Below are 10973 nucleotides of genomic sequence, written 5' to 3'. Positions count from 1 at the left end.
CTAATGTACATACCGGCATTGAGAAACGCAAATATATAACCTTTTTATTAGAGATCATAAAATGGGATATTAGAAAAATATAAAGAGCAAATTAATTCAATTCTACATATTTTTTTTAATAATAAAAAAGGCGACACTTATACGAGTATATCGAACAGCAAAATATATGAATCTACTTAAAGATCAAACATCTTAAATGTTTATTATTTACACAAAAATAGTTTTATTATATTATTATGAATTTTTCGTATTTACTATACACTATACTATATTGTAATCAAACATTCTGTAAAACTGCCCCTCTGATTATGTAGTTAAATTCTGAATGTCCATTGTTTATAAAATGTTTCAGGTAAATCCATTAGAAATAAGATATAAAATACATATTTTATTTTTGTTTCATTGTAGGCAAAACCCTGTTTTCCTAAGTGATATGAATAGATACATATTATCAGGAAGGATTTAAATTAATTAGGCACTTTGTTTCGAGTCAATAATGAAATAGATAGAAAAGGAATAATAACGTAAAAAATATCTATTTACGAATTGTGATTTTAAATTCGAGCAATATCGTAATAACTTTCCGCTTGCCTTGTATAGTTCCTGAACGAATAGGTGGAAAAGAGCTCCCAACGCCGTATTATGCGAACTAGTTCACAGATCTTTCACCTCAAGTTCGTCAGTTCTAGTGATAAAATTAAAGCTCTTGTTAAAAAAATATTAATTAGTCTGTGACGCAGCATAAAAATTGATTGCATTAAACTTGAGGTTTAAAAAATGCTATATTTATATTTATAAAAAAAAAAAAAACACTTCTACGCGTAGAAGTTGGCCGTTGACCTAACCAAGCGCCTTTTTTAGACTGAAGTAGGGAAGGAACGAACTAGCTGGCGGAAGATCTGAGAAATAAACAGAGCGCTCAAAGTCGCGAACTATTTTGCACAAGACTACTTTCCACAACGCTACTTATAGACTATTAGATAGATTAGGTAATTGCCTACCTAATATAGAACGACAAGAATTTGAGTCCATCTAGACTGGATAAAAACTATTACAGTAAGGCTAATAAAATATCTAGATAACGTTTACGAAAATCGTTCAATATCTTCTCTTTAAATTTCTCTCTTTGCATACATAAGCGACATATTTTACAATGAGAAGCACCATAAATTCTGTTTTACTTTCATTATTCTCTATTAATTACTCACAACTTAAGACTTAACTATTTAAAGCATCAACATAATTAGAATTGGCACCAAAATAATATACTCGTATAGTATCAATTTATAGTTTCTATCTAATGAAAACAACGATATATCCTGTACATAACTAATTCACAACACACTCATAAGTCTATATGTAAGCTGGTTGTTTAGCTGAATGTTGTAAAGCCGCTAGGACATCGTGTTTGAGCCTCACATATAAACGCCCTTTTCGCCATGGGTTTTGTAATTGAAGCGGTCTAAAATCATCTCTAAGACACCGTTCCCTCGCGCCGATAACGGCGACCAGACAGAAATCTTGAAGTTTCTCAGGGCCATATACTGGGCCCGCTTTTCCTTTTAACACGGCAGCCATGTTGAGTTGTTTCACAACTAAGTCGATAACTTCACGGGCTGACGTACGAGGTGTCACATGTAGTTTCAGTGATGTACCAGCCGCTAAACCAGTTTCATATGCAGCGTAAACCTGGAAATAAATAACGGTTTGTTTATCATTTCATGTTCTTCTGTAGTATTATTAATTTGTAACATAAAATAATACTGGGACATTACAACATATTTTTTAATACAAGTCTAATAAAGTGGTATCATATTACTAGTATCTAGTACATTAAGGATCCTTTTTAGGAATGAATCTAGAGCAAAATTAAAATAAGGAGTATGAGGATATACATGCCTTCATACTTTACGTTCTTCATACTACGCTTTTATAAATGTTTAGTTTTTTTATTATTATCTTTGCGTGAATGTTTTAAAGAATCAAATATTCAACGTTTCTTCTCAATATATCTACGAAAATATTATATATGCCAGAAAAAATATTAACAGTTTTAAAAAAGTAGGTGATTACACTAATAAAAGCTTACGTAATGTCAACAAACTAGTTTTACCTAAGTGCCGTTTGACGAAAGTTAGTAATTCGTTTTATGGAAATTGCGTAAGGTTTTACAACAAACTCCCAGAGTCTGTACTCAATTTGCCAATAAAAAAATCAAATGTGTTATAAAATATTTTCTTTGCAAAAAAGCTTATTACAAAATTGAAGAATTTATAAATGATAATAATGTTTTTGTAGAAAATAACTAACTTAAAATTCATAGCGCTGACAATGTTATCTGATTGAACAGAGATTAAGTGCGTAGCGGTTTCTGTGTTGATTGTCGCATGCCTAATCCTTGTTGTTAATTAAATCAATATTTATTTAAAAGAGCAACAGACAAGTTTCTTGCTCATTCTTCTTGTGATGAATCTGCATTCCGAATAAGCGGTAGAATAAAAAACTTGACTATTCAAAAGTGCTTATATTAAGTTTATTTGAATAAAGATTATTTCTATTTCTATTAGTAGATGAAATATCTCACCTGCAATATACCTGGTTGGTCAGGAGGTCGTTGATCTGAAGCTGGATTAACATGTTCTTCGCTGTCACTCCTCTCATCAGTCTTAGGAACCTTATTGTTATATTCGACGTCTTCTTGGGTCTCCAACAATGGTTGTCGCTTCACACATAAATTTGTTTTTGGGTACATTTCTTGACCAGTATCCGTGTAATCGACGTCGGATGATTTCACATTGGTCATGCTCTTGGACGCGATTACGTTACACGAAGTCCTATAATGCTTTCCCTGCGGACGGATTTTTAATGGAACTGATGTTATTGGACAGCTTTGGCTTTCTGAGTCACTCGACAGACTCTGGGCGGATTCGGAGACGTTGCATTTGGAGGCTCTCATACTTATCATGCTCCCTGGATAGTAACCTTTCACTGTCAGTAGGGGACTTGAGGTGTTTGATACGCTAGTATTAATACTGTGTGGACGAGGTTTTTGCTCCACATTTTCGTTTTGTAGCACTAAGGTGCCTTCACTCCGAGAAGGTGGTAAACGATTACTAGTATGAGATGCATTAGATTTTATGTCAAACTGCGAATTGCTGCTCACGTAATTATTGCTCATAGGACTCGATTGGGTGAATTGAGAATCAGCACTGCTTTTTCTACTCGAATATTGGTTTTCAGCATTCAAATATTGCGAACTAGTTAGGTTAAGTGTTGATACAGATGTCTGTCGGGGTGCCAAACTTAGTTGCTGTTCAGATTTACTAAATTCTGGGTGTAAATTCGCATGGTTCCCGTTGCCAGCTGGTCCAGGCCACGACCCTCGTCCAGGTGACAATTTGGTTATTTTGCCATCTCTCGCAGGTATTTGAAGGAAGTCTACTTTCAAGTTGGAATCTGTGTAATTGGTATCGCTACTATCAGGATATTCTTTGTTTAATTGTGACGCCGTCTTATCGAGTATATATTTCAGGAGTATACCAGAACTTGACACCGCTTTATCTTTATCCCTCGCGAAGCCTATTAAATCCATAAGCCACCGTTCTGCTTTCCACACTGTGTTAAGATTATTTTGAAGGTCTTCTAATTTACTCAATCGTTCTTTGGCTGTTTGCATTTCTGTGCAAGAGAATGCCTCTCTATGGGAATGGGCGGCTAAGGCTACGTCTAATTCTAATATACAACTAAGTTTGGAGTATTTGTTTAGGATATTCGTATGGTACGTCTGCAGGTGTATCATTTCGAATGCCTGGATGGGTAGGCTGAGCAAATCGCCTTTTTGTAGGAGTATCTCTTTTTGACCAGGCACTGAGCAGGCTTGTTCTGCTGGTGGACATATCATTACGAAACTGACATCGTTATTAAGTTCTATGACTTCGAGATCATATATTCGGTGGGCGATAACACATTCGATGGGGATCTCCATTTCCTTGAAGAGTCGTCGTGCTGCAGACGCGATCTGGTCTAGGAACATTTCTTGAGATTCTGACGGTTTCTCCGGACTGTCGCTGATCGGTACAAGACTGTTTCTTGGCTGAACTTCTTCACTGTACACTTTGCCAGATTGGTTTCTTAGGTAATCCCATTCTTCGCTGTAAAAGAGCAGAAATAATGAAAATAATGAAATATGATTACAAAAAAAATATTTAAGTAGGTATAATATTTCTTATTGTTGTCTAGTACCCGTAACATAAGCCCTACTTAGAACTAGATGGCGCTGTGTGATTTATCTACGGTCATTATTATTATTACATACTAGCTGTGCCCGCGGTTTCATCCGCACGAAATTTATAGTCAATGTATATTCTGATGTACAAATTACATTATTGTAAAGGTTCATTAAAATCCATTCAGTAGTTTTTGCGTGAAAGAGTAACAAACATCCAACCATAAACACACGATAAACCACAGTCACATACGTCCGCGTTTAAAATACAAAATTAATAATAATTATTATTATCTCAGGACAATTCACATAGGACCATCTAAACCCAAATTAAGCTAGCTAAAGCTTGTGTTGTGGGCACTAGATAACTGATACAAATATATAGATATTTTTTTTTTGTAAATACATACATATTATACATAGAAAACATCCAGACCGATACAAACAAACTCATGAATACAAATGTTTGTGCTGTGTGAGGAATTCAGCCCGCGACCTTCGGAAGTAAGGCGGTGTGACCGCAGAGCACCGAGGCAATCAAATTAGTTAAGATGGTTGGCAGTTAGAGATAACTTACGCAGAGATGTGCGGGTTGTCTCGCACCCTTGTGTGCGGCGGCACGTTGGGGGTGCGAGCGGGCGCCACTATTCGTACCACTTCCACAGACGACTGCAGCTTTAGATAACCCAGGTACAACCCTCGGGGCAGCTGAACTCGAGATACCTGATACAATAATAATAATATTTCAATATTATACATAAACATAACTACTTCCTATCTGAGAGAAATGATTTATGAATGGAAAGGTATACCAGAATGTAATAAAATATACATATAAAATGTATAAAGGAAAGACTTCTTGTATATATACATTTTTCTTTATATATGTATATATATACACCATATATATACATATATATAAAATATCGCCACTTTTGAATTACGCAACGGATTTTAATGTAGTATTCAGAGTGATTTTATATACAGATTCTATAAACAGTCTATGGACTATTATCACTGAGGGAAGGAGGAAGTGGTAATTGAAATTTTAATCATATATGTATCAATATGTTCTCAATATATTTAGAAAACGCCTGATGGCATTCTTTACTGATCGTCGCATTGATTAGAGATATTGAGGCGACGCAATTTAATAATTTATAGTAACATATAAAAACAAAGAAATACAGTCAAATAATATATATATTTAATAACTAACTGGCCCTTTGTGTCATTATCATCATCATCACACTTACTTGATATGTATTTAAATTATAGCCTATGTGATGTATAAACTATATTATTGTAAAGTTTGGTCAAAATCAGTTCAGTTGTTTTCGCATGAAAAAAAAACATCCATTCATATTCACAAATTTTCACATTTATAACACTAGTAAGATATATTTACTAATATGTCTTCAATATATTACTCAATATACCTGATGGTAGGCGATCTGATCGTGCACGGACGCCATCAGCAGCTCCCCCATGGTGTTGTCGTCGCTGAGTACGCGTCGCCGCAGCCTGTTCACAGCCGCCCACCGCGAGTTCAGCGCCGACACACACTTGGCCGATTTGACACTCGTCACCACAGATATCACAACCGTTCCGTGTGAATCGCGCAGTGGCTTGTGATATAATTGTCCTGATAAACGTAAGAAGATGTTATTTATGTATTTTTTGGGACGGGCAGCAGTAGGAAAGAGAGATGTGAAGAGGTAACACCAGTCGTGGCTTTATATTTATATATATATTTATATTTTAGATATTTACAAATGATACACATTTTTGTTCCGAAATGACACGCTTGTTATAAGTCCATGAGTAACACAAAATATTTTATGTTTGTATGTGTTTAATTGAAGTATTTGGTCTGATATATTATATAAGACTCACATATCTCAATACTTGAATATAAATAAATATATAATAATAATTATAATTCCATAAATAATAACAATAATTCCAGTTACATAAAAATATGATGTACAGATATACGAACCTAAGTCTTGTATGCAGAGAGCGGACTGCATCTGCGCAGCTGCTGTGAGTAATTTCAATCTGAAGTGTATAGAGGAAGACGTGTGTTTCTCCATATCCGCTCGAAGACCTTTCACATCATCCCAACAACATGACACCTGGAATTAAGCGCAAGTTTAGTCATTACATAGCGTGTATTATATATAATGTATACGTTTATAATATATTTTATATTTGAATACCTTTATTTGAATAAAGATTTTATTTATTTCTTTAATACAGAAACATGTGTACCAATTTATTGAAGGAAGGATGACATTCACAGAAGTACAAAACTGTGTTGCGAATATTGACGCCTTCTATCGAGTTTATATAATTCCAAAATATACATGCTATGACGATGCCCACATAACGATAGTCTAATAAAATTTATAATACTTTTAAATTTACCAAAAACAAAGAGAATTGAACTTATAAACAAAACAAAAAGAGCCTATGCCTGATTTTGATATGTAAGCAAAAAAAGCATTGTGTTTGTGAATGTGTGTGTGTGTTTGTGTGAGAGAGAGGGAGTGGGTAGTCTATGATTATTTCTATTTCAACAAATTGCTAAATTAAAACTGTCTGTAGATCTTAGTACCTTCATTAGCCAATGGAAGTCAGCATAGATGCAAGTCGGGTAGGTCTCATCCACTTCGATGACAGGCAGGAACTCCTCGCTAGTCACCAGCACCTTGTCTTCATGGTACAGAATGCACGCCAAGTATACACCTCTGAAAGTATTAGTTTTTTTATAATACAATTATTAATTTATAACTATTTAATTTATATTTATTCATCACATCTTGCGCCATCCACCACCTTCTGTCTTTTCTTCTCTACCCAAAGGTTGTCTGGAAGTAATCGCTTAAGCGACAAGACCGCCTTTTGTACCTAGATACTATGAATATTGTTTGGCTTTGTATTTTTTATTCTATTTTATTTTTCTTATTATTGACGGCCTCGGTGGTCTAGCGGTTTAACACACCGCTTTACTCGCCATTGTCGCGGATTCGACTTACACAGGCACAGTACAAACATTTGTATTTATGAGTATGATTGTTTATACTCACGAATACAAATGTTTGTACCGTGCAAATAATCGAACCCGCAACAACCTGAAGTAAAACGGGATGACTCAACACCGAGGCTGTCAACAAAGAAGAAATAACGAGTTCCGAGGGGTGCAGAAACAGTACCTATAGTGAAAAATAATATAAATAATAATTACCTCCGTAGATTCTTCTGGAACTTGCTAGCCGCTGTAAACAGCTGTCGTATAGTGGCGGTCTTCTTGCGGGAGGCCCGGGGCGGAGGCGCCGGTGGCCGTGAGCGGGCGCCCGCTGCAGCGCTTGCGAGCGCTTCCAGCGCTGCGGCCGCTCCACCGCTTTCACCGCGTATAGCTCTGCTTGATACATCACGCCAGCCTGGCGAAAAAAGTCAAAGTTAAGATCATTTATTGAGGACACTTGCCAGTTACATACGTCAATTTTTGAAATCATGATTCGAGTAATGAATGATCTGGGTTTTGATTTTGGCGACTTGATTTAGAAAATGAATGGAATTATTCATACAACATTATATTTTTTATGATTAGTTTATTATAAATCCTATCGGATTTATTTGATATAATGGAAAAAGGATTTTCAAATGTGATTGGTAGTTTTAGAGATATGCCCATCAAACAGCCAAAGCAGGGTCAACAACCCTTTAACTTCTGCATCAGCTGCGCGTAGCCACAATATGCAGTGTAGTGATTAATCATTTCAATAATGGAATCTTTCTCTCTCGTTTCCTTTCGGCTGAACGTCTATGTGAAGATTTTCCCACACGTTAATAAAATGGTCTCTATAAAGGGTAAATAATTGTACCTATACAATATAGATATAGTATATTCCTATATGAATAAATAAAATGAACACTCACTACTGGGCACAACGCTCCTTGGCACGGAAACCGTAAACGGCCCCCAGCCCTTGATGTTCCCGGCGGAGGCTCTGAAGAAGTACCGGCGGCCCCTGGTGAGGCCGGCCGCCAGCACCCTGGTGCCGCTGTTGGCGCCGGTGGCGGCCACGTCACAACTACCACACACGTTAGAAAAGTCCGCGCGCGATGACCATTCAACTGAAATTAAACATTTTATATATTTTAAATCACAGTAATCTTACTATTAACATTATAAACGGGAAAGTTTGTGAGTATGGATGGATGTTTGTTACTCTTTCACGCAAAAACTACTGAATAGATTTTCATAAAACTTTAGAGTAATATAGCTTATACATCAGAATAATATATAGGCATTTTATATTGAAATTAAACGTGGGTAAAACCGCAGGCACACCTAGTAACAATATAAACGCGAAGGTTTGTGAGTATGGATGGATGTTTGTTACTCTTTCTGAACTTTATAGTAATAAAGCTTGTACGTTACAATAACACATAGGCTATAATTTAAAATATATTATGTCAATTGGGCGAAATATACTGATAAATGTTAAATATGTTTGATGCAGACGAAGTTGCCCAGGTCAGCTAGTCAGTAATAAATACACAGTAACGAGTAGGAGGCATACGATAATCAATATATGACACCGCTACGCACTCATTCTTTGTGCCATCTGATAATATTGTCAGCTCTATGAAATTTAAGTTTTTCTATAAAAACATTATTATCGTTTCCAAATTCCAGACTAGCTACCAGCCTCGGCTTCACAGGGGTATTCATGTATTTTACATATAAACCTTCCTCGCGTAGTTTACAAGATATTATTAGTAATATTTTTTTTGTTCCGTAGATAAATTCGTGGTAGATTAGTTTTTTTTAACAGGGTACAATAACTGTATACAATTATAATGCAAGAATTACAAGCAAAGGAATAACTTTATACTTCTATTATTTCATGTCGCGCTATTTATAATATAACATACAGCTTTGTTTAGTCTACACTTTTACAGTGTGTACAAATTACGCATAGCGTTAACAAATACAGTACACCCATTATAGCTATACATTTCCCATAGCAAGATACTGTTCAAACTTGACATAATAAGCCTCGGGGTAATTGAACAATGAGAAAGTGTAGCGACAATTGTAATAACTTTGTTACACTTGTTGTTACGTAACTCATTGTTATTTTAGTCCTTGTATTTAGGTAGTGCTTATACGAACGCAAATAGTATTATTAATAGTTTTAAAAAGTGTAACAATGCTTTTGTTTATATGACGGCCTCGGTGGTCTAGTGGTTTAGCACACCGCTTTACTTCCGAGGTCGCGTATTCGGAAAATTATATCGTATCGTATTCGTATAGGGAAATTACTATTTTTTTGCAATTAGTTTTCCTGGTGATCAATATATGTATAGAAAAGTTGATTCTTGACATCCCATGAACTGTTGTTATAATATAATAGGGGTTAATTGGTTTCCACGAAATCTAATAAAAGAAACAGGCCTATGGAGCTACAATTTTTTTTATCTAAGTGCAATGATAAACAACATCGTCTATTCTCTATTATTAGATGTATTATTCATTCTCCATTTATAGCATGGGTTCCAGGGAGTCTTTGCGAGAGTGCTGTAAGGAATCAAATATCCTCACCGATACATCTCAATATATTTATGAAAATATCATGTATGCCAGGAAGAATATAGACAGTTTCAAAAGAGTTAGTGATTGCACTAATAAAAGCTTACGTAACAATAACAAACTGATTTTACCTAAATGTCGTTTGGCTAAAGTTAGTAATTCGTTTTATGGCAATTGCGTAAGGTTTTACAACAAAATACCAGAGTCTGTTATAAATCTGCCAGAAAAAAGATTTAAATGTCAAATAAAACACTTCCTTTGCAAAAAAGCTTACAATAAAATTGAAGAATTCGTTAACGATAATAATGTTTTTGTAGAAAAATTTTAAATACATAGCACTGACAATATTATCTGATTACACTAATAATGAGTGCGTAGCGATTTCTATGTTGATTGTCGCATACCTCTTACTTGTTACACTGTAATTATTTATATAAAAAAATCATCTATTAAAAAGAGCAACACACAAGTTTCTTGCTCATTCTTCTTGTGATGAATCTGCATTCCGAATGAGCGGTAGAATCAAAATATGACTATTCAAAAGTGCTTGTAATGAGTTTATTTGAATAAAGATTATTTCTATTTCTATTTCTATATACATGAAAGACATCAGGTTTACAAATGACGTTAGCATTGCCATTCTAGAGGACTAAGATGTCATGCCTGTTATCCTGTAATTTCACTGCCAAATCTGCACCCTACAATCGAAACACTGCTTACAAAGCAACTTGTTGGAATAGGTAAGACTGAGGTATCCATGTTGACGACGTTTTACAGTTTTAATAATATTAATTCTTTTATATTTGGTATACATATTGATTTATGAGAAATAGTTAGAATATAAGATAAGTAATAACTTTTTAAACCTATACCAGTGTACATTAGTACGCTTAATTTTAATAATGTTTTTTTTTTATTTTAGACTCATGTGCCGCCTACTCTATTTTTAGTAATACACTCTTTCCTAACGTTGTCTGGAAGAGATTCGTTAGCAATAAGACCTTCTTCTGTACCTTCTTCTTTCTATAATCTATTGTTACATTTTTCAATATATCTACTTTGAATGTTGGTGCAATACAGCATTATAAAGAAACTAAAAATAAAATACACTTTATTTGTAACATACAGTAAAGAAAATACATA

General features: G+C 34.8%; 1 protein-coding gene across 1 annotated transcript in view; it reads right to left on the bottom strand.

Moving 5' to 3' along the window:
• Positions 1–859: 859 nt before the first annotated feature.
• The window catches only part of LOC131843847 (ankyrin repeat and fibronectin type-III domain-containing protein 1-like), a 273742-nt gene continuing 263628 nt past the window's right edge, over positions 860–10973 (bottom strand). The window contains exons 13-20 of the mRNA XM_059192602.1: positions 8171–8368; positions 7476–7671; positions 6846–6978; positions 6228–6363; positions 5665–5870; positions 4803–4948; positions 2585–4151; positions 860–1689 (exon numbers count right to left, since the gene is read on the bottom strand). Of these exons, the coding sequence (XP_059048585.1) occupies positions 1354–1689; positions 2585–4151; positions 4803–4948; positions 5665–5870; positions 6228–6363; positions 6846–6978; positions 7476–7671; positions 8171–8368 (2918 nt within the window). The 3' untranslated portion in view covers positions 860–1353. The remainder of the gene's footprint in view (positions 1690–2584; positions 4152–4802; positions 4949–5664; positions 5871–6227; positions 6364–6845; positions 6979–7475; positions 7672–8170; positions 8369–10973) is intronic.

Source organism: Achroia grisella, unplaced genomic scaffold, assembly GCF_030625045.1.
Source record: "Achroia grisella isolate CSIRO2021 unplaced genomic scaffold, CSIRO_AGI_Agris_v1 utg352, whole genome shotgun sequence".
Lineage (NCBI taxonomy): Eukaryota > Metazoa > Arthropoda > Insecta > Lepidoptera > Pyralidae > Achroia > Achroia grisella.
The sequence above is the reverse complement of the archived record's forward strand: the minus strand, read 5'-3'. Positions and strand labels throughout refer to the sequence as shown.